Genomic DNA, 24,976 nt, shown 5'->3' on the forward strand with positions numbered 1-24,976 from the left:
AAAATAGCGGAGCTAATGAGATTCACCTTTGACACCAGCCGCCAGAAATAGTTTGTTCTCTTTTTCTTTTCTGTTCTTTTATTTTTTCTCTTGGTTGTTCAAAAAAAAAAATTGAATGTTTTATTAATACAACTTTCTTTAACCAGTTAAACCTCAAATTTATTTTTCCTAAATAATATAATGTTACTGTGATACCTTACATATCATTCAATAGATCATATTTCTATTGAGTAAAATCTTGAATCTCAAAATTAATATACTATAAATTATAAATAAATAGATGTAGTCACCAGACTGTGTATGTATTATCATCATTTTTTTTTTCTGACTTTAAACAATTTGTAAGATGTTTCTATATATTGGCAATGATATAGAAGAGTAAGAATGGAATAAAGAAACTCGAAATGAACAAATCTCTTGTTTTTATCTATTATTTTCATCTACAAATATATATAGTTTAATTCACATGATCATCTTCAATATATAACTCTAGGTGACTGAGTACTATTAAAGAATGGAGATTAGCCGTTGACTTTCTTGGCGTGGGGTGCAAGAACTTGACCACATCATATGAGACTACTTAATTAACTAGCTATTGAATTACCGTTACTACCCTTCAGCTTTTGCATAATTATTGTATCCATAAAAATAAGAACTATATGCCTCTCAATTAATTTTCCAATCATCTTAATTATTAGAGTGAGTATTTCCGATAAAATTGTTCTGCATATTGTCCTGTTTAAATTTTTCTTAGCATATACTATATAAGAATCAATTTTTGAGATTTTGGGGGCAAGGAATTGAAGCAAACCATGTCATCATCATCAAATCCATCATCAGAAGTTGCACAAGAGGATGATGAAGTCCCAAAACTAGTTCATCAGTTCTATTTTGTGAAGCTTTGGCTATCATCAGAGCCTGATTCAATATCTCAAATCAAGAAACAAGAGCTCACGGTGGAGAAAATGAACCGAGACATTCGTGAAATCACTGATAAAATCAAAGAGAAAATTGTAAGCATTGATTTCAGCCTTCAATTTTGATATAGAAGACAAAGAATAATATAATGATGTTATTCTGTTTTTGTTAACAGTCAGAAAAGGACTATGTTGCGTCTGGGATGAGAAGCTCATACTACTGGAAAATGGAATGGAGACGCCGTGTGGCGCGAAAAGGGAAGATACTAAGTAACTTGTATGTGGCTCTTGATGAATTGTGTTTCATGAACAACGCACCTAGGAAAAGATCTAAGAAGAAGAAATGCTTCAAGGAAGAAGAGCTTGATAACCATGTAAGAGCTTAGAACTTTAGTAGTGTATATATTGTGCTGTGATTAATCTCTATTTACATCTTACACTTGATAACAATGTGTATTGTATAGAATCTGAATGCATTGATGCGACACGGAAGCATGAGTCTCGCAGAAGAAAAGCGAATTCTGAGGAACATAAACACACATCAGAGAGATGCTGATAAATTCCAGTCACTAGAAGTGCTTAGAAACACTGTAATTTAAGGACTTATAAGTTATTATCTTTGATTTGATTAAAAAATTATACCAAGGTAAGCATTGAAGTTTGGAGTGTTGAAAATTTTAAACAGATCAAATGGGGTTACTATGAGAATCATTGCCATAAGCTACTGAGAGAAATTGAACAATTCCAAGACCAAAGGAAAAGAGCTGCTGCCAATGCTTCTGCGAAGGGGAAGATTCCGGGCTATGTATCGATGAAAAACGGCATAAAGGACCAAATCAAGGTGAGTTATGGCATTGACATCAAAGCATCACATTCAATTATTCGTGTCATAAGATGCTACTTGTAACATTTTTTTTTTCTTAACTTGTTATAGGTGTTCTGTGATGAATCTTCGGAGAACAGAAAAAAAGAGATGGCAGCATGTACCAAAATTAGAAATGCAAAGAAAAAACAAGAGGCCATAAACCAAGAATTACATTCTTTGAAAACAAAGTTGGGAGAAAAGCAGAAGAAAAAGGGTGAAGCATATGAATCCATTACTAAACTGAAGCAGTTATATGATGAAGAGGTATGAATATGATTTGCTATTATTTCTCGATTTCATTTGTAAGAATACGATTTACTATTAACTTGATGAATCACAAAACCTTGCTTACTTGAGTTCTTAATATGGATAAACTTGTTTGCTGAAAATTTATTTAATTCACTTTATATGTTATCTCATAAAAATTTCAGGTTACCAACTATTACAAGTATTGTTCACTCATGAACAAAGTGCAACACCTGGCTGAAGAGAAAGATACAGCAGCGCTTGATAAATTCTCGCGTTACGAGGTTGGTAGTTTACAAAAAGAGTCGATTCTCATTGAAATAAGGTTCATTTTGATGATTAGAGTTCTTTTTTTTTTTTACTTTGATGTGTTAGGTTGACAAATTTATGTTGGAATGGAATTCTAACAAAGCTTTCAGAGAAGCTTATGCGGAAAAGATTATGCAATCACAACAAGGACAGAAAAATAAATAGAGATTGGCACTGACGGACCAGAAAATTTATGTTGAGGGGGCAAAAATAATACATATTGTTATCAAAAGATATATTAATTTAAATTTAAAAAGAATTCTTTTACAAAAACATCACTACCTGCACCATCAGATTTCATAAGATAACAACAGAAACAAAAATAGCATCGTTTGAAATACTATATTCTAACCAATTGCCAAATTCATCAAACCAATCAGTATTAAATTTATGGAAAAAAATACCAAAATATGTTTATAGAAAATCATGTTCTCTTGGTTGACAAGGATCTCTTTGCAAATAAGCTCGTCTAACTTTATCTCTGTCATTTAGATCATAATTTAAATTTTTGGGTCGTTGTATAGGATTAGTTAGGAGACTTTTTACATTGAATTCTAAAAACATCTTTTATTAGAAGAGACTAATGAAATAACTTCATATTCTAGTGGTACCTTTCTTTTGAAATATTTTTCCATTATTATTTCTAAAAATAAAAAATATATATATATTCTAAATTAGTAAATTGATCAATTTACTTTAGAAATTTATATGCAAAATAATTACATAAATAGAATAGAATGAAAGATAAACAAATAAATAATAAAGATTACTAAATAAAAAATAAAATAAAATATATAAATTCATGAAGAGAATAAAAAAATAGAACAATACCTAAACTATAATTGTTTGAATTAAAATTTGCAATCGAAAATATGAAAAAGAGAAATAATGAAATTGAAAAAAACATAGAATCATAGAGAGTTATATAAAACAAAATAGAGAATTTAAAATTTACCTTTTGATAAAGACAAGATGACCACTGGATAAGGAATAGAAAAAGAGGGTTAAAAATATGAAACTGAAGGTTGTGGTAGGTTTAGAGAAAGGGGGTTGAATCTATGCCTTCCTTTTTGTAGTTGTTATAACCCTTTTTAAACAAAACTTTCAAATCTAATTTTGTTTGTACTCAGCAGCGGAAATTTATGAGACAATTTATTTTTGTCTCATGAATATCAGAAATACAGAACACAGCAGAGAAGAGAAAAGCTAACACCAGCATATATCCTGGTTCGGTTGCCTTGTGCTATGCAACCTACGTCCAGTCTCCTCCACAACAATGGAGGAATTTTTACTATAGTTAAAAGTATTACATACACCAATTTCACACTCAAGTTCTAACCTAACTTGACATTTGCTATGCTAACACTAACTATTCACTATTAGTGCTAACCCAACTAAGAAAGGGATACCAAACAGGTACAAGATACAAGACACTTAACCAACTTAAAGAAATCAGAAAATAACTCTAGGCTTTTCTCTCAAGTGTATCACTCAGCCTTTTTTCCACTCATGGCTTTTACTTGAGCTTTCTCACAATGCCTTTTCTCACAAGAAATTACAGAAAGATAAACATAGAAAAGCACATTACAATCAGTAAAACATGAAGGAGATTGACTTCATCAACAGCCTTTGTGCTATGCGAAAACCAGATTAGCAAGCCTCTGATTCAGTTCTTCATACTGGCGGAATGCACCTTTGGTTTGGTTACACTGTCTAGTTAGTTGAACTTTCTCAAAGAACACTTCTCAGAACAAAACTTTAATACTCTGGTTGTCTCTCCTTGCCTTCTGAATGAACAGCGAGCTTCTTTTATCTCCTTGCATTTTCTTGGTTCTTCTTTCAAGGTCAACACCTTGAGCCTTGAGCTTCACCAACCCACAGATTCATTTTTTCTCCTTAAACATCAGAGTAGGACTTTTGCTTCTGACTTCCCCAACTTGATCGAAAGCCATAAAGAAGCAACCACATGAATCTTTCAATAGTCAACTTGATCTGATCCGTTGAAAACTAACTTGGTCCCCAAGTCATGTTTAAGACCGTGGATACACAGCAGAGAAGAACAGAAACTAGCTTTCCTTTGTATCCCATTTCGAATAGATCATAGAGTTAGGAAGAAGAGAAGAAGATCTAATGCATGTAAGAGGAAATGGGTTATCTTTAACCTAAGCTTGATTTGGTTTGAACTTGGTGATTTGACGTCTGCCTTTCAAGCTTAATCCTTCTCTCTCTTGCTTCTTTGGTGATTAGCTTAGAGAAGAAGCTCTTTCTCTCTTTCTAGCTTTTCTGACCAACTCACAAAGGTGAACGTTGCTTTTGGTTATACAAAAGAGAGGGATTTGCTTTTCTGAAATCAGATCGGGCTTGGATTGGGTAGTGATATGCTTGGCCCATTTTAATTTCTTTGGCTTCTTTCTTTGCTTTTTCTTGGGCTCTTAATTTTGCTTTCAGCCCAACATCCTTGCTGATTTCTTTCCATTCCATTTGGGCTATTGAATTTTGGTCTGCAACAATAAACAATTAGTAATAAGTAATCATAATTAATCAACATTAATTATTTATTTTGCCCAAAAATAATATTTGTCATTACTAATTAATTTAGTTAATTTCTTAACTCAACAATCTCCCTCTTGATGACAAACATGATATAAGCAATAATAAAAAGGAAACAAATTTGAGTAGGTTTAGAAACTCCCTTTGATTGTTGTCATTTGCTTTTATGTTGCTCCCCCTTTCCTTTTCAGAATTAGCTCCCCTGAATTTATGCTTTCCTCTTTGTTCCTGTTTTCCATAGTACTCAAATAGAACACTATAGAGAGCTATGCACAATAATTTTGTCTAAGGGATATCACACAAGCAACACCACATTATTAGCCCAACATCAAGCTAATATTAGCAGCTAAAAGATTCAACATGTGATCTCAAATATTAATGCAGCAATCAGACAAAAAATCCCAAAAGAAATACTAGTAGCTGCAGTAATGACAAAAAATTTCTAAGGACACACATTCACACATCCTATTTCTTTTACTCCTCCTTTTGTCATCAAGGGTGGATAATAAGCCTTTATCAACAAAAGCAATGCCTTGTATCCTGCAGAAAAGAGTTAGATCACAGTTCAAAGAACTAACTAAACTACCAAAAGTGCAGCAGTATTTAGAGTTATTACAGTCATCCAAAAAGAAACTAAAAAATAGTAGTAAAAGAAACATAAGTCATGAGATAAAACAGAAAGCAGCAGTAGCAGTTTTCATGAGACAATTCCTAGGCATCAGAACCATTGCCCTCCGAATCAGCTTCCTCTTCAACATCAGTGGCAGGGTCTTCATCTTTTTGAAGGTTATCAATGAAGGTCATGAACACAGCCACTCTATCCCTTGATTTCTTTAGGAAATTCTCATGCTTGCTAGCTAATTTCCTTTGCTCTTTGCTCATCGCAATCATGTGATTTGATTGGGAAACAAACTCCTGAACAACATCTTTTACCATATTCAGCAAAGCAGATTTCTTTCCAGTAGAGATGGATGTACCCTCAGTGGAGAGAGACGGAGAATTCTCGGGAACAAAGTCATCATCTTCATCATCTAAGACCACCCTTTATCGAGTAGGTCCTTTGTTCTATTTCACTAAATCACCCCCTTTTAGGTATGAATGTCTATTTTCATATTCCTCATTGGTCAAGTCAACACCAAAATACTCAAATATGCAAGTTAGAAACATGCCATAAGGAAGAGCTTTGTCCTTTTCACTCCTAACAGAGTCAAACATATATCTAACCATCAAGTATGCAAATAAAATTTTAGTTTTGGTGACAAGGGCATATAAAACAAGAGTATCAGTGTAGGAAACCCTTTGATATGAGCCGCTTTGAGGCAGAATAATGTGGTTGACCATTCGGTGCAACTGAGCACGCTCATATCCTAGGGCTTTGTGAGTGGGTGTAATACCATCAATTAAAGAAACATGTTCACAAATGTGAGCCAATGCATCATGAAAAGAAATTCCAACTCCTTCATCCCACTTAACCAAAGTGTAAGCGCAAGGCCCAACATCCGTATACTTCAAAGCATCACTGATAGTTTCATTGTTTAAAACTATGTCTCGGCCCTTTACATATGAATGAGCAGTGCCTTCATGATAAGTCATGTTTGCATAAAATTCTTTTACCAATAAGGGATAAACAGGCTTTTTGATGTCAAAAAGATTATTCTAGTCCAGAAAAATCAAGTTATCAACAAATGGAAAACCTTTTCTTTTCAAAGATAGCAGATCAGCGAGAAAAGATGGACATAGGGTGCAATACTTGATAACCCCATCATAAAAGTCATTATTCATGGCAGATTTGAATCTATAGGGGTTATAGTTCGAGTGAGAGGTCAAAAAGTGAGCTTTGTGATCAAAAGGTCCAATGTCTGGTTCTTTAGCATTTTTTAGAGGGACTTAAGTGTTACCTCGTTGAGAGCGCACAGGAACCGACCTGGATTTTGGTTGTGTTGGTTCGGGAACAGGTTCCTCAGCCACCGGACGTTTGCCCTTGGAGGAGCTAGGCTTCGCAGAACCAGGTTTTGAGGAGCCTAGCTTGGAAGTTGTGACCTTCGGTGGTGGTGTCAGTGATAAACCACTATTTTATGGTTTATATTGTGTTTAATTATGTGGTTTTATCATGATCCTTACCCATTTATTCATTAATTTAGCATGCATCTATATTTCCTTCGTGAAATTATTACATGGTTGAAAACTGCATCCTAGAGACTTTTTTATTATGCATTCTAGTTCTTCTTTATCCCATTCGATGCCGTGATCTGTGTGTTAAGTGTTTCAGGCTTTATAGGGCATGGATGAGTTGGCGATTGGAAAGGAAGCTAGCAAAAATGGAAAGAACACAAGAAATTGAGGAGATAACCAGCGAGAAGTGACGCGGCCACATGGCTCACGCGTTTGCGCGAAAGAGGAGAAAGCGCAGTGACGCGGCCGCATGGCTCACGCAACCGCGCAGAATGGAAAAGCACAAATGATGCGGAGGCGTGGACGACGCGAACACGTGGCAGGGAAAAACGCGAATGACGCGTCCGCATGGACGACGCGATCGCGTGACGTGCGCGATCTGCGTAATTTGCAGATTCCGCTGGGGGCGATTTTGGGCCCTATTTTGACCCAGAACAGCAGACTAGAACTAGAGAACATGCAGAAACCAGAGACAACATTCATTCTACACAGTTTTAATTTTTAGATATAGTTTTTACTCCTCCTCTAGGTTTTTCTCTCTACACATTGATAATTTTAGGATTTTATTTTTCTCTCACTTTTTGCATTGGGATATTGAGAAGAGTTATTACCTCATCAAGACTTCGTCATTCTAGTTCGTTTTCTTTACTTGGCTTTACTCTTCCATGTCCTTTGCTTTGTTAATTTTACCATTGGAATATTATTAAGATTTATTTAATACAAGGATTACTTTTATTTTTATTTGTTTATTTTGATTCTATTTACAATGTCTCTCTTTAATTCCTTTTCATATGTTATGAATTTTACATTCACAATGAGTGAGTAGTTCCCCAACTTGATGGGGAGTTGATTGAAAGGAACCAATTGAGTTGGAAGGCTTGAAAGAAAAATTGTAATTGGGTTATTGTTGGTTTGCCCTCTAGTCACTAACATCAATCCCTTTTAATTAAGTGGGTTGCAACTTGTGAACGGGCATAGCATCCCAACTTGTTTGACTTTCCCTTACCTAGTAAGAGATAACTAAACAGGATAACCTTTGATTATCAATTAATTTAGAGAGTAATCCAACAATAGCGGAACTTTCAAATAATCAATTCCCAATCAAGGCTTTTATTTACATTATTCAAATTCTCCAATTTTATTTCCTGTTTACTCAACTCAAACCTTTTTGAAAACGTCTGATTAATAAAATAGCACACTTTTCTGCAACTCGTTGGGAGACGACCTGGGATTCATACTCCCAGTATTTTAAAATTTAAATTTCTGTGACACCTTTCTAAATTGATAAGTGAATTTCTGGTGAGTTAAGAACTATACTTGCAACGTACACATTTTAATAATTTTTAATTCACCAATTTCTGCCGCATCAATTTTTGGTGCCGTTGCCGGGGAATTGCAAACGTGTGCCTTATTATTGGTTATTGTAAATAAAAAAAATTCATATTTTTATTTTAAATTTTTTTTATCTTATCTTATCCTATTTTTCAAAATTCAATTTTTTTAAAAAAAAAATCATCTCTTTTTCAAAAAAATTTCCTTTTTTGTTAGTTTTTGTTTTTATTATCTCGCACTACTATGAACTTTTACCCCTTTGGCTATGAGTCTGGTTATAATTATGTTGCAGGAAGAGGAGATTATAATGACAACATGCACCATGGTTGGAACAATCAAAGATGGGAGGAGCCACAAGGATTTGATTAACCCTCATGGCAACAACCACTTCCAATGGACTATCAACAACCATTCTGTGATGCATATCAAGGCAATGGCTATGGTGAGCACTCTTTGGACTACCAACAAGACCCACCATATGCCTATGAACCCCCTCCTCCTCAATATAATTTTGAACCACCATACTCACAAGCCCCTTTTCACCATTCACTTCCATATGACCCTAACCCTCAACGACCATACCAACCACTTTATGAGCCAAATAAACCATACACAAAACCACTACCTTTCCAACACAACTACTCTCATGAACCACCACCTCAATGTTCACCATCTCCATTTCATTATCAAGATGAACCACCTTCCTATTATGAACCCTCTCTCCCAACCAATGAATCCTCATATCCACCCCAACCTCCAATGGATGACAGACTTCGTGTTATTCTTCAAAGGCAAGAAAGAATGAATAAGAGTGTGCTAAATTTCGCGGCCGCCTTAGGCGAGTTCGTAAATATAATAGCTTCCCAATATCTGAGCAGTCAAAGAACTCCCATGGCTACATGTGGAGAATCAAAAGAAGAGCAAAGCATGAAGGAGACACTAGAAACTTCGGTGGACGACGAGGAACATGGCTTTATATTGGAACAAGTGGAGGAAGCCGGAATTATTGAAGAAGAAAAAGTGGTTGAAGATTTAGGAGATGCAGAACCTCCATGGGAAACTCCAATCATAGAACCCCCTTCCAAGACGTTTGAAATTGATACTGAAGAGGGTGTACAACCTCCAAAGCATATCACAGTTGAAGACTTGGAAGAGGTTGATCAAGAGATGGAGATTCAAGAAGAAGAAGCACAACCTCCCATGCCCTTGGAAAGCAATGAAGAGAAGATTGAATTGGAAGAAAGCTACCAAGAGGAAGAGGTTGAAATTGAAGAAACTTGCAAAGAGGTGGTAATTATCAGAGAAGAGCACAAGGGAGTGGAGCTTGCAATTTCATTAAAAATACCTTCCCCTAAGTTGCCATCATCCTTCACAACATTCAAGTGGGTAAAATTCATATCCCTTAGCTTTCTAATTCCACTTGAATATGGGCTACTTGAGACGGATGGCCAACTTAGAGCTCTTTGTGACATTAAGAGTAAGAGGAAGATGGCCAGTGGTAAGAATTGTCCTGCAAGGTTCATCATGGTTGGAAGCTCAAAGTTTAAACGCAAAGGTTGGTGTAAAGCTCAACTGAATGGGTCTAGGAAGTTGTTTGGCCGCTTACGTGAGAATTCAGACTGCTTGCCACCCAGATGGAACAATATTGCTCAACCAAAAGACGGGTGCAAAGGCAAGGTCTGGGACCCCGGAATCTATTCTACCAATCACCACTCTTGGGGCCTTGTCACTTACTTTAACTTGCTTGAAGGCTTTCTGCGCCTAGTTTGGGATCCCGGAGGCTATTGGAAGTACAAAAATTGGTGGGAATTCCTGGATCAACACAAGCACAAGCCACACTAGCAGGAAGCTCATCAAAGTTTAAGGACTAAAACTAAAAGTGCTAGGTGGGAGACAACCCACCATGGTATGATCGTTCATTTTACAATTTTAATTTTGTTTAGTTTTGTTTGTTTTTGAGATTTATTTTATTTTATTGAACCTGGAATCATGCATAGCATTCACATTAAGCACTGCATTTGCATCTACATATTGCATTAAAAAAAAAGAGCCGTGCGACACGACCGCATCAGCGACGCATCCACGTCACTAGACGAGGTGAGAAAATAAAAAATGTACAGAGAGTTTCGCTGGTGCGTGGTTGGAGGTGTGCCAATGGCACAAATTGTCCCACGCGATCGCTGACGCGTCTACGTCGCATGGGATTCCTAGCCTCCCACGCGACCGCGTGCCCCACGCGGCCGCGTGCCCTGATTTTCGACGTAAAAGGGGTGCACAACGCAATATTGTGCGAAAGTGGTGCTGGATTGGTGCTGGACGCACCATCCCTATCACGCGACCGCGTCGCTGACGCGTTTGCGTCCTCCCTTCTGAAGCCCACTCACGCGATCGCATGCCCCACGCGATCGCGTCACCCCAATTTTGGCAAATATATCAATTTGAACAGAGAGTTGTGCAGGCACGGGCTGCCCTCGCGCCAGAAGCACAATATGGGTCACGCGATCGCGTGGCCGACGCGACCGCGTCAACTGAACTACAGCACAATCACGCGAACACGTGCCCCGCGCGGCCGCGTCGATTGTGCCGCACAGCTCCACCAAAACTGCCAAAATATCTTATCTTTCTCTCCTCCAAATCCTAATTTTTCTTTTCCCTCCTTATTTCTTCCTTCTCCTTTCTCCCTTCTATCTCACCTTTCACTCTCTCTTTCTCTCACCTCCATTAACAAGGTTTTATTTTCTTCTTCCCTTCTTCCTTTTCCATCATTCTTCTTATTTTCTAGCAAAGCTGAGTCACAATCTGAAAAGGTTCACCCAGTTATGTGTCTGTGGCATTTATGTATCCGGTGGTAATACTGGAAAACAAAGTGCTTAGAGCCACGGCCAAGACTCATAAGTAGCTGTGTTCAAGAATTAACATGCTTAACTAGGAAAGTCAATAACACTATCCAAAATTCTAAGTTCCTAGAGAAGCCAGTCACTCTGAACTTCAAAGGAAAAAGTGAGATGCCAAAACTATTCAGAAGCAAAAAGCTACAAGTCCCGCTCATGTAATTAAATTAATATTCATTGATATTTTGGACTTTATAGTATATTCTCTTCTTTTTATCCTATTTGATTTTCAGTTACTTGGGGACAAGCAACAATTTAAGTTTGGTGTTGTGATGAGCGGATAATTTATACGCTTTTTGGCATTGTTTTCATATAGTTTTTAGTAGGATTGAGCTACTTTTAGGGATGTTTTCCTTAGTTTTTATGTTAAATTCACATTTCTGGACTTTACTATGAGTTTGTGTGTTTTTCTGTGATTTCAGGTAAATTCTGACTGAAATTGAGGGATCTGAGCAAAACTCTGAAAAAGGCTGACAAAAGGACTGCTGATGCTGTTGGATTCTGACCTCCCTGCACTCGAAATGGATTTTCTGGAGCTACAGAACTCTAAATGGCGCGCTCTCAACGGCGTTGGAAAGTAGACATCCAGGGCTTTCCAGCAATATATAATAGTCCATACTTTATTCGAAGAATGACGACGTAACTTGGCGTTGAACGCCAAGTACATGCTGCTGTCTGGAGTTAAACGCCAGAAAAACGTCATGATCCGGAGTTGAACGCCCAAAACACGTCATAACTCGACGTTCAACTCCAAGAGAAGCCTCAGCTCGTGGATTGATCAAGCTCAGCCCAAGCACACACCAAGTGGGCCCCGGAAGTGGATTTATGCATCAATTACTTACTCATGTAAACCCTAGGAGCTAGTCTAGTATATATAGGACATTTATCTATTGTATTAGACATCTTTGGTCTCAGTTTTGTTTTATTCTTTATCCTAAGAGACTATTGATCACGTTTAAGGGGGCTGGCCATTCGGCCATGCCTGAACCTTCTGCTTATGTATTTTCAACGGTGGAGTTTCTGCACACCATAGATTAAGGGTGTGGAGCTCTGCTGTACCTCAAGTATTAATGAAGTTCTATTATCTTTTATTCGGTCTCTATCTTATTCTTATTCCAAGATATTCATTCGTACCCAAGAACATGATGAATGTGATGAGTTAGATAACCCTCATCATCATTCTCACTGATGAACGCGCGTGATTGACAACCACTTCCGTTCTACATGCAACAGAGCTTGAATGTGTATCTCTTAGATTCCCCAACAGAATCTTCGTGGTATAAGCTAGATAGATGGCGGCATTTATGAGGATCCGGAAAGTCCAACCTTGTCTGTGGTGTTCCGAGTAGGATCCTGGGAATCCGGAAAGTCTCACCTTGTCTGTGGTATTCCGAGTAGGATTCCGGTAATGAATGACTGTGACGTGCTTCAAACTTGTAACCTGCTGGGCGTTAGTGACAGACGCAAAAGAATCAAGGGATTCTATTCCAGTAGGAGCGGGAACCAACCGGTGATTAGCCGTACTGTGACAGAGTGCGTGAGCATTAGTTTTCACTGCGAGGATGGGATGTAGCCATCAACCATGGGTGATGCCTCCAGACTGATTAGCTGTGCGAGTGACAGCCGCATAGGATATTTTCCCGAGAGGAATGAAAGTAGCCACAGCTGATGGTGAACCCCTATACACAGCTTGCCATGGAAAGGAGTAAGAAGGATTGAGTAGAAGCAGTGGGAAAGCAGGCATCCTTGAGTCATACAGCATCTTCATATACTTAACTGATACCTCTACTAATGAATCTGCATAAGTATTTCTGTCCTTTTTAATTATCTATTTTCTATTTTATTCCAATAATCACAATTACCCTTTAATCTCCCTAACTAGGATTTGCAAGGTGACCATAGCTTGCTTCATACCAACAATCTCTGTGGATTCGACCCTTACTCACGTAAGGTTATTACTTGGACGACCCAGTACACTTGCTGGTTAGTTGAACGGAGTTGTGAAAATAAACAGTGCCCTAAGGGTATATTCATACAAGTACAAAGAACATAAGGATCACAATTTCGTCCACCAAGTTTTTGGCGCCGTTGCCGGGGATTGTTCGAGTATGGACAACTGACGGTTCATCTTGTTGCTCAGATTAGGAACAAGGATAAAGGCACTCTTGTTGAAATTGATCCAGAACCTGAAAGGACTCTGAAGAGAAAATTAAGAGAAGCTAAATTGCAACAATCCAGAAGAGACCTTCTTGAAATTTTCGAACAAGAGAAAGAGATGGCAGACGGAAATAATAATAATAATGCAAGGAGAATGCTTGGTGACTTCACAAAGCCAACGTCCAAGTTTGATGGAAGAAGCATCTCCATTCCTGCCATTGGAGCCAATAACTTTGAGATTAAGCCTCAACTAGTTGCTTTAATGCAACAAAACTGCAAGTTTTATGGACTTCCATCTGAAGATCCTTATCAGTTTTTAACTGAGTTCTTGCAGATCTGTGAGACTGTAAAGACGAATGGAGTTGATCCTGAAGTCTACAGACCCATGCTTTTCCCTTTTGCTGTAAGAGACAGAGCTAGAGTATGGTTGGATTCACAACCCAAGGATAGCCTGGACTCATGGGATAAGCTTGTCACTGCATTCTTAGATAAATTCTTTCCTCCTCAAAAGCTGAGCAAGCTAAGAGTGGATGTTCAAACCTTCAAACAAAAAGATGGTGAATCCCTCTATGAAGCTTGGGAAAGATACAAGCAGCTGACCAAGAGATGTCCATCTGACATGTTTTCAGAATGGACCATATTAGATATATTCTATTATGGTCTCTCTGAATTTTCGAAAATGTCATTGGACCATTCTGCAGGTGGATCTATTCACCTGAAGAAAACGCCTGAAGAGGCTCAAGAACTCATTGACATGGTTGCAAACAACCAGTTTATGTACACCTCTGAAAGGAATTCCGTGAACAATGGGGTACCTCAGAAGAAAGGAGTTCTTGAAATTGATGCTCTGAATGCCATACTGGCTCAGAACAAAATGTTGACTCAACAGGTCAACATAATCTCTCAAAATCTGAATGGATTGCAACATGCATCCAACAGTACTAGAGAGGCAGCTTCTGAAGAAGCTTATGATCCTGAAAACCCTGCCATGGCAGAGGTTAATTACTTAGGTGAACCTTATGGAAACACCTATAACTCATCATGGAGAAATCATCCAAATTTCTCCTGGAAGGATCAACAAAAACCTCAACAAGGTTTTAACAATGGTGGACGCAATAGGCTGAATAATAGTAAGCCATATCCATCATCTTCTCAGCAACAGACAGAGAACTCTGAACAAAACAATTCTAATTTAGCCAATATAGTCTCTGATCTGTCAAAGGCCACTTTCAGTTTCATGAATGAAACAAGATCTTCCATTAGAAATTTGGAGGCACAAGTGGGTCAGCTGAGTAAGAAAGTCATTGAAACTCCTCCCAGTATTCTCCCAAGCAATACAGAAGAGAATCCAAAAGGAGAGTGCAAGGCCATTGACATAGTCAATATGGCCGAATGCACAAGGGAGGAGGAGGACGAAAATCCTAGTGAGGAAGACCTCCTGGGACGTTCCTCAAGCAAGAAGGAGTTTCCTACTAAGGATCCTGAGGAATCTGAGGCTCATCTAGAGACCATAGAGATTCCATTAAATCTCCTTCTGCCATTCATGAGCTCTGAAGAATATTCATCCTCTGAAGAGAGTGAAGATGTGACTGGAGAGCAAGTTGCTCAATATTTAGGAGCTATCATGAAACTGAATGCCAAGTTATTTGGTAATGAGACTTGGGAAAGTGAACCTCCCTTGCTCATTAGTGAACTAGATACTTGGATTCAGAGAACTCTACCTCAAAAGAAACAAGATCCTGGCAAATCCTTAATACCTTGTACCATAGGCACCATGAGCTTTGAAAAAGCTCTATGTGATCTTGGGTCAGGGATAAATCTTATGCCACTCTCTGTAATGGAGAAGCTGGGAATCATTGAGGTACAACCTGCCTTGCTCTTATTACAACTGGCAGACAAGTCATTAAGACAAGCTTATGGATTAGTAGAGGACGTGCTACTAAAGGTTGAAGGCCTCTACATCCCTACTGATTTCATAATCCTAGACACTAGGAAGGAAGATGATGAATGCATCATCCTAGGAAGACCTTTCCTAGCCACAGCAGGAGCTGTGATAGATGTCAACAGAGGTGAGTTAGTCCTTCAATTGAATGGGGACTACCTTGTGTTTCAAGCACATGGCCATCCCTCTGTGACAAAAGAGAGTAAGCATGAAGAGCTTCTCTCAGTTCAGAGTCAAGAAGAGCCCACACAGTCAAACTCTAAGTTTGGTGTTGTGAGGCCACAACCAAACTCTAAGTTTGGTGTTCAAACCCCATATCCAAACTCTAAGTTTGGTGTTAGGAATACCACACTTAAATTGACCTGATCACCTTGTGGTTCCATGAGAGCCACTGTCAAGCTATTGACATTAAAGAAGCGCTTGTTGGGAGGCAACCCAATTTTATTTATCTAACTTTATTTTATTTCTTTGTTATTTTTATGTTTTATTAGGTACATGATCATGAGGAATCACGAAAAAATCAAAAAAATTAAAAACAGAGTCAAAAACAGAAGAAAAAATTTTTCACCCTGGAGGTAGCGCAGACTGGCGTTCAACGCCAGTAAGATGCATCTGTCTGGCGTTCAACGCCAGAACAGAGGACCATTCTGGCGTTGAACGCCCAAAACAAGCAACAACCTGGCGTTAAACGCCAGGATGGTGCACGAAGAGGACAATCTGGCGCTGAACGCCAGAAACAAGCATGAAACTGGCGTTCAACGCCAGAAACATGCATTACATGGGCGTTGAACGCCCAGAACATGCACCAATGGGCGTTTGAACGCCAGAATGATGCATGAAGGCATGTTACATGCCTATATGGTGAAGGAATGGTATTTGTTTTCACCTCAGGATCTGTGGACCCCACAGGATCCCCACCTAACATATTCACACCTTACCTCCTAATCCTAGTTTTTGTGAATGTGATTACTCTTCCCCATAAACCCCACCTACCCTCATAAAATTCAAATTCACTTTCCCACCCATTCCCACCCAAAATGGCCGAACCTATACCCTCCCCTCTCCCTATAAATACCCTCCCATTCTCCATCATTTTCACACAACACAAACACTCCTTCTCCCATATAGCCGAAACCACTCTCTCCCTCTCTACCATATTCTCTTCTTCTTCTTCTACTCTTCTTTTCTTTCTTGCTCGAGGACAAGCAAATTCTAAGTTTGGTGTGGTAAAAGCATAAGCTTTTTTTTTGTTTTTCCATTACCAATGGCACCTAAGGCCGGAGTTTCCTCAAGAAAAGGGAAAGGGAAAGCAAAAGCTTCCACCTCCGAGTCATGGGAAAGGGAGAGATTCATCTCCAAGAGCCATCAAGACCACTTCTATGATGTTGTGGCAAAGAAGAAGGTGATCCCTGAGGTCCCTTTCAAGCTCAAGAAGAATGAGTATCCGGAGATCCGACATGAGATTCAAAGAAGAGGTTGGGAAGTCCTAGCCAACCCCATGCAACAAGTTGGGATCTTAATGGTTCAAGAGTTCTATGCCAATGCATGGATCACTAGGAACCATGACCAAGGTATGAACCCAAGCCCAAAGAATTATCTCACAATGGTTAGGGGGAAATACTTGGATTTTAGTCCGGAAAATGTGAGGTTGGCGTTTCACTTACCATGATGCAAGGTGATGAACGCCCCTACACAAGGAGGGTCAACTTTAATCAAAGGTTGGACCAAGTCCTTAGGGACATTTGTGTGGAAGGCGCCCAATGGAGAATAGACTCCAAGGGCAAGCCAGTCCAACTAAGAAGACTGGACCTCAAGCCTGTAGCTAGAGGATGGTTGCAGTTCATCCAAAGATCCATCATCCCTACAAGCAACCGATCTGAAGTTACTGTGGATCGGGCCATCATGATCCATAGCATCATGATTGGAGAGGAAGTAGAGGTTCATGAAGTCATCTCCAATGAACTCTACAAAATAGCTGGCAAGCCTTCATACATGGCACGGCTAGCCTTCCCCCACCTTATATGCCATCTATGTTTCTCAGCTGGAGTTATCATAGAAGGAGATGTCTCCATTGAAGAAGACAAGCCCATCACCAAGAAAAGGATGGAGCAAACAAGAGAAGTTCCTCACGGCCCTCAAGGAGAACATGAGGAAGTTCATCATCAACAAATGCCTCAAGGAATGCACTTTCCCCCCAACAACTATTGGGAGCAACTTAATACCTCCTTAGAAGATTTGAGCCATAATGTTGAACAATTAAGGGTGGAACATCATGAGCACTCCATCATTCTCCAAGAAATAAGAGAAGATCAAAGAGCAATTAGGGAGGAGCAACAAAGGCAAGGAACGGACATAGAAGAATTGAAGAACATCATTGGTCCTTCAAGAAGAAGACGCCACTAAAGGTGGATTCATTCCTTGTTCTTTATTTCTTTCTGTTTTCGGTTTTTAATTATGGTGTTTATCTATGTTTTGTGTCTTTATCTCATGATCATTAGTATGTAACCATGCCTTAAAGCTATGAATAAATTCCATTAATCCTTCACCTCTCTTAAAAGAAAAATGTTTTAATTCAAAAGAACAAGAAGTACATAATTTTCAAAATTATTATTGAATTTAGTTTAATTATATTGATGTGGTGACAATGCCTTTGTTTTCTGAATGAATGAATGAACAGTGCATATGTCTTTGGATCTTGTTGTTTATGAGTGTTAAATTGTTGGCTCTTGAAAGAATGATGAACAAAGAGAAATGTTATTGATGATCTGAAAAACATCATGAAATTGATTCTTGAAGCAAGAAAAAGCAGTGAAAAAAAAAATGGCGAAAACTTTAAAAGCAAGGATCCAATGCTTTGAGCATTAATGGATAGGAGGGCCCAAGGAAAGTAAATCCAGGCCTAAGCGGCTAAATCAAGCTGTCCCTAACCATGTGCTTGTGTCATGAAGGTCCAAGTGAAAAGCTTGAGACTGAATGGTTAAAGTCGTGATTCAAAGCAAAAGAGTGTGCTTAAGAGCTCTGGACACCACTGATGAGCGGATAATTTGTACGCTTTTTGGCATTGTTTTTAGTATGTTTTTAGTATGATCTAGTTAGTTTTTAGTATATTTTTATTAGTTTTTAGTTAAAATTCACTTTTCTGGACTTTACTATGAGTTTGTGTGTTTTTCTGTGATTTCAGGTATTTTCTGGCTGAAATTGAGGGATCTGAGCAAAAATCTGATTCAGAGACTGAAAAGGACTGCAGATGCTGTTGGATTCTGACCTCCCTGCACTTGAAGTGGATTTTCTGGAGCTACAGAAGCCCAATTGGCGCGCTCTCAACGGCGTTGGAAAGTAGACATCCTGGGCTTTCCAGCAATATATGATAGTCCATACTTTGCCCAAGATTTGATGGCCCAAACCGGCGTTCAAAGTCACCTACAGAAATTCCAGCGTTAAACGCCGGAACTGGCACCTGATTGGGAGTTAAACGCCCAAACTGGCATAAAAGCTGGCGTTTAACTCCAAGACAAGTCTCTACACGAAAATGCTTCATTGCTCAGCCCAAGCACACACCAAGTGGGCCCGGAAGTGGATTTCTATGTCATTTACTCATCTTTGTACACCTTAGGCTACTAGTTTTCTATAAGTAGGACCTTTTACTATTGTATTTGACATCTTCTGATCTTTGGAACCTTTCTCTTTAGATCTTTTGATCACTTTGGGAGGCTGGCCTCACGGCCATGCCTAGACCTTGTTCTTATGTATTTTCAACGGTGGAGTTTCTTCACACCATAGATTAAGGTGTGGAGCTCTGCTGTACCTCGAGTATTAATGCAATTACTATTGTTCTTCTATTCAATTCCGCTTGTTCTTTGTCCAAGATATCACTGTTCTTCACTTGATGAATGTGATGATCCGTGACACTCATCATCATTCTCACCTATGAACAAGGTGACTGACAACCATTCTTGTTCTACAAGCATTTGAGGCTTAGTGAATATCTCTTGGATTTCTGATTGCATGATGCATGGTTGATCGCCTGACAACCGAGTGCTCGCCTGACAAACGAGCCAGCCATTCCGTGAGATCAGAGTCTTCGTGGTATAGGCAAGAACTGATGGCGGCATTCAAGAGAATCCAGAAGGTCTAACCTTGTCTGTGGTATTCTGAGTAGGATTCAATGATTGAATGACTGTGACGTGCTTCAAACTTGTAACCTGCTGGGCGTTAGTGACAGACGCAAAAGAGGGATTCTATTCCAGTAGGGGAGGGAACCAACCGGTGATTAGCCGTACTGTGACAGAGTGCGTGAGCATTAGTTTTCACTGAGAGGATGGGAGGTAGCCATTGACAACGGTGAAACCCTACATGAGCTTGCCATGGAAAGGAGTAAGAAGGATTGGATGAAGACAGTAGGAAAGCAGAGAGACGGAAGGGAAGGCATCTTCATACGCTTATCTGAAGCTCTCACCAATGATATGCATAAGTATCTCTATCTTTATCTTTTATGTTATTTTCGTTCATCACCATACCCATTTGAGTCTGCCTGACTGAGATCTACAAGATGACCATAGCTTGCTTCATACCACCAATCTCCGTGGAATCGACCCTTACTCGCGTAAGGTTTATTACTTGGACGACCCAGTGCACTTGCTGGTTAGTTGTGCGAAGTTGTGTTTATGCCATGGTATTGAGCACCAAGTCTTTGGAGCCATTACTAGGGATTGTTTATGTTTTGAAAAGTATTGATCACAATTTCGTGCACCAAGTTTTTGGCACCGTTGCCGGGGATTGTTCTTGTGTATGGACAACTGACGGTTCATCTTGTTGCTTAGATTAGGCATTTATTTTTTTTTTTCGAAATTCTTGAAGATGAACTCTAGAGTTTCATGATGATTTGCTGAAATCTGGCTGGCTGTAAAGCCATGTCTAATTTCATTGGACCGAGGTTTCAACTTATCATCACAAGAGCTTGTTGATCTTGCTTTTGGAGCAGTGATCTGCTAAGGCTTGGCTGGCCTTTGGCCATGTCTAGTGTTTTGGACCGAAGCTTTCTTTGAAAGCTTGGCTGGCTGTGAAGCCATGTCTAATTCCTGGACCGGAGTCTTAGACTAGCATTGCACTGATTCCTGGAATTCTCATTAAGAATTTTGATATCTTTTTCCACTTAATTTTCGAAAATCACAAAAAAAAAAATTCACAAAAACCATAAAAACCAAAAATATTTGATGATTTCTTACTCTGATCTTTGAATTCTTTTTGACTTGAGTGTTTATGTGTCTCATATAGTGTCAGTAGTGTACAAACTGCTAAGTTTGGTGTCTTGCATGCATTGTTATTTGATTCTTGTGCATTTTGATTATTAAAAATCCAAAAATATTTTTAATTTGTGTCTTTTCAAGTCAATAAAACAAAGAATTGAAGATTCAGAACATACTGCAGAGGAATTATACAGAAAAAGCTGGGCATTCAAAAATGCCCAGTGAAGAAGGCAGACTGGCGTTTAAACGCCAGCCAGGGTACCTGGTTGGGCGTTTAACGCCCAAAAAGGGTGCATTTTGGGCGTTAAACGCCAGAATGGATACCATTCTGGGCGTTTAACGCCAGGATGGTGCTAGGGGGAAGATTTTGTTTTCAAAATCAATTTTTTTCAAGTTTTCAAAGTTTTTCAAAATCAAATCTTTTTCAAATCATATCTTTTCAATCAAATGTTTTCAAAATTAATTTCTTTCCTTTTTCAAAGATACTTACTAACAATTAATGATTTGATTGAACATTTTTTGCCTTTTCTGTTGGGGAAGGTTTCATGTTTGAATCATATCTTTTCTTGTTAGGCAAGTCATTAATTCTTAAAATCAAATCTTTTTGAAATTGTTTTCAAAACATATCTTTTAAAATTGTTTTCAAATCAAATCTTTTCAATCATATCTTTTTAATCACATCTTTTTCAAAATAAGTTTTCAATCAAATCTTTTTAAACTTCTAATTTAAAAATCTTTTTCAAAAATCACTTGATTTCTTTCTTACTTTTATTTTCGAAAATCAATTAAGTGTTTTTCAAAATGTTTTCAAAATCTTTTTAGTTGAATTTTCGAAAATCTTCTTCCTTCCTCCCACATCCTTCTATTTATGGAGTACTACTCCTTCTTAATGCACAATTCGAACTCTATCCAATAAAGTTCGAATTCTTCTTCTCCTTCTTCTTTCTATTTCTCTTTTCCTCTGACACCTCAAGGAATCTCTATACTGTGACATAGAGGATTCCACATTTTCTTGTTCTCTTCTCTTTCATATGAGCAAGGGCAGAGACAAAGGCATTCTTGTTGAAGCTGACCCTGAACCCGAAAGGACCTTGAAGAGAAAGCTAAGAGAAGCCAAGGCACAACTCTCTTTAGAGGACCTAACCGAATTCTTCAAAGAAGAAGAAGACATGGCAGCCGAAAACAACAATAATGCAAACAATGCAAGGAAGGTGCTGGGTGACTTTACTGCACCTACTCCTGATTTTTATGGGAGAAGCATCTCTATCCCTGCCATTGGAGCAAACAACTTTGAGCTTAAGCCTCAATTAGTTTCTCTAATGCAACAGAATTGCAAGTTCCATGGACTTCCAATGGAAGATCCTCATCAGTTTTTAGCTGAATTCTTGCAAATCTGTGACACAGTCAAGACTAATGGGGTTGACCCTGAGGTCTATAGACTGATGCTATTCCCTTTTGCTGTAAGAGACAGAGCTAGGATATGGTTGGACTCTCAACCTAAAGAAAGCCTGGACTCTTGGGAAAAGCTAGTCAATGCCTTCTTGGCAAAGTTCTTTCCGCCTCAAAGATGGAGTAAGCTTAGAGTGGAAGTCCAAACCTTCAGACAGAAGGATGGAGAATCCCTCTATGAAGCTTGGGAAAGATACAAACAATTAATCAGAAAATGTCCTTCTGACATGCTTTCTGAATGGAGCATCATAGGTATTTTCTATGATGGTCTCTCTGAACTGTCCAAGATGTCTTTGGATAGCTCTGCTGGAGGATCTCTTCATCTGAAGAAGACCTACAGAGGCTCAAGAGCTAATTGAGATGGTTGCAAATAACCAATTCATGTACACTTCGAAAGGAATCCTGTGAACAACGGGACTAGTCAGAAGAAAGGAGTTCTTGAGATTGATACTCTGAACGCCATTTTGGCTCAGAATAAAATATTGACTCAACAAGTCAATTTGATTTCTCAAAGTCTGTCTGGAATGCAACATGCACCTGGCAGTACTAAGGATGCTTCATCTGAAGAAGAAGCTTATGATCCTGAGAACCCTTCAATGGAAGAGGTGAATTACCTAGGAGAACCCTATGGTAACACCTATAATTCTTCATGGAGAAATCACCCAAATCTCTCATGGAAGAATCAAGAGAGACCTCAACAAGGTTTCAACAACAACAATGGTGGAAGAAACAGGTTTAGCAATGGCAAGCCTTTTCCATCATCTTCTCAGCAACAGACAGAGAATTCTAAGCAGAACCCCTCTGACTTAGCAACCATGGTCTCTGATCTAATCAAAACCTCAAAGTTTCATGACTGAAACAAGGTCTTCCATTAGAATTTGGAAGGACAAGTGGGACAGCTGAGCAAGAAAGTTACTGAACTCCCTCCAAGTACTCTCCCAAGCAACACAAGAAAATCCAAAAGGAGAGTGCAAAGCATCAATATGGCCGAATTTGGAGAGGAAGGGGAGGAAGTGAACGCCACTGAGGAAGACCTCAATGGGCGTGCACTAGCTCCGATGAGTTCCCCAATGAGGAACCATGGGAATCTGGGACTCAAATGAGACCATAGAGATTCCATTGGACTTACTTCTGCCTTTCATGAGCTCTGATGAGTATTCTTCCTCTGAAGAGGATGAGTATGTCACTGAAGAGCAAGTTGCTAAATACCTTGGAGCAATCATGAAGCTAAATGACAAGTTATTTGGAAATGAGACTTGGGAGGATGAACCCCCTTTGCTCACTAAAGAACTGGATGACTTGTAGGCAGAAATTACTCAAAAGAGACAAGATCCTGGGAAGTTTTCAATACCTTGTACCATAGGCACCATGACCTTCAAGAAGGCTCTGGTGACTTAGGGTCAAGTGTAAACCTCATGCCTCTTTCTTAATGGAGAAACTAGGGATCTTTGAGGTACAAGCTGCAAGAATCTCACTAGAGATGGCAGACAACTCAAGAAAACAAAGCTCATGGACTTGTAGAGAATGTTTTGGTAAAAGTTGAAGACCATTACATCCCTACTGATTTCATAGTCCTAGAGACTGGGAAGTGCATGGATGAATCCATCATCCTTGGCAGACCCTTCCTAGCCACAGCAAAAGCTGTGATTGATGTGATAGAGGTGAATGATCATTCAAGTGAATGAAGAATCCTTTGTGTTTAAGGCTCAAGGATATCCCTCTGTCACCATGGAGAGGAAGCATGAAGAGCTTCTCTCAATTCAGAGTCAAACAGAGCCCCACAGTCAAACTCTAAGTTTGGTGTTGGGAGGCCACAACCAAACTCTAAGTTTGGTGTTGAACCCCCACATTCAAACTCTAAGTTTGGTGTTGGGAGGTTCCAACATTGCTCTGAGTCTGTGAGGCTCCATGAGAGCCCTCTGTCAAGCTACTGACATTAAAGAAGCGCTTGTGGGAGGCAACCCAATGATTATACTTTATATATTTTCTTTGTTATTTTATGTTTTTTTTTAGGTTGATGATCATAAGAAGTCACAAATCCATTGAAAAAGCAAAAACAAAATGAAAAACAGGAAGAAAAACAGCACACCCTGGAGGAAGATGTTGCTGGCGTTCAAACGCCAGTAAACCTAGCAGGGCGTTTAACGCCCAGTCTGGCACCATTCTGGGCGTTTAACGCCAGAAAGGGGCACCAGACTGGCGTTAAACGCCAGAAAAGGGCAAGAACCTGGCGTTAAACGCCAGGAATGGGCACCAGCCCGGCGTTTAACGCCAAGAAATGGCTCAAAACGTGATTTTGAGCAGCATTTGGTGCAGGGATGACTTTCCTTGACACCACAGGATCTGTGGACCCCACAGGATCCCCCAACCCCACCACCACTCTCTCTCTTCTTCCCCATTCACCAATCACCTCAATACCTTTTCCCCAAAACCCCTTCACCTATCAAATCCCATCTTTCTCTTCACCACTCACATTCATCTTCATAAAACCCACCAACCTCACCCTTCAAATTCAAACCACTTTCCCTCCCAAACCCACCCAATATGGCCGAACCCCATCTCCCCATCTCCCTATAATACCCTTCTTCACTCCTTCATTTTCACACACCAAAACACCACTTCTCCCCCCCTTGGCCGAATACACCACCATCTCCCTCTTCCTCATTTCTTTTCTTCTACTCTTTCTTCTTCTTTTGCTCGAGGACGAGCAAACCTTTAAGTTTGGTGTGGTAAAAGGCGTTGCTTTTTCATTTTTCCATAACCATTATGGCATCCAAGGCCGGAGAAACCTCTAGAAAGAGGAAAGGGAAGGCAAAAGCTTCCACCTCGAGTCATGGGAGAGGATAGATTCATCTCAAGGGTGCATCAAGACCACTTCTATGAAGTTGTGGCCTTGAAGA

General features: G+C 39.2%; 1 protein-coding gene and 1 non-coding gene across 2 annotated transcripts; one reads left to right on the plus strand and one right to left on the minus strand.

The window, feature by feature from the left end:
• The first annotated feature begins 643 nt into the window (after window positions 1–643).
• On the plus strand, window positions 644–2,778 carry LOC130946562 (proton pump-interactor BIP131-like). Its single transcript, XM_057875340.1, has 7 exons — window positions 644–1,013; window positions 1,094–1,291; window positions 1,382–1,507; window positions 1,603–1,758; window positions 1,852–2,046; window positions 2,214–2,312; window positions 2,404–2,778. Exons 1-7 carry the CDS (start codon window positions 813–815, stop codon window positions 2,500–2,502), a joined length of 1,074 nt encoding a protein of 357 aa, XP_057731323.1. The 5' UTR covers window positions 644–812; the 3' UTR covers window positions 2,503–2,778.
• A 19,423-nt stretch (window positions 2,779–22,201) lies between these two features.
• LOC130947190 (small nucleolar RNA R71) lies at window positions 22,202–22,309 on the minus strand. The gene has a single exon (XR_009072590.1). It is a non-coding gene; the product is annotated as a small nucleolar RNA R71 (small nucleolar RNA).
• Between the last annotated feature and the right edge of the window lie 2,667 nt (window positions 22,310–24,976).

Source organism: Arachis stenosperma, chromosome 8 (genome assembly GCF_014773155.1).
Source record: "Arachis stenosperma cultivar V10309 chromosome 8, arast.V10309.gnm1.PFL2, whole genome shotgun sequence".
NCBI classification, from domain to species: domain Eukaryota; kingdom Viridiplantae; phylum Streptophyta; class Magnoliopsida; order Fabales; family Fabaceae; genus Arachis; species Arachis stenosperma.

What these genes read in the sequence shown, in the direction of transcription:
- LOC130946562 (XM_057875340.1), top strand. Translation starts at nt 813, where the DNA reads ATGTCATCATCATCAAATCCATCATCAGAAGTTGCACAAGAGGATGAT. An exon ending in AAGAAGAGCTTGATAACCAT is followed by an intron (nt 1,292 to 1,381) that starts GTAAGAGCTTAG and finishes TGTATTGTATAG; the next exon opens with AATCTGAATGCATTGATGCG. An exon ending in AGCAGTTATATGATGAAGAG is followed by an intron (nt 2,047 to 2,213) that starts GTATGAATATGA and finishes TAAAAATTTCAG; the next exon opens with GTTACCAACTATTACAAGTA.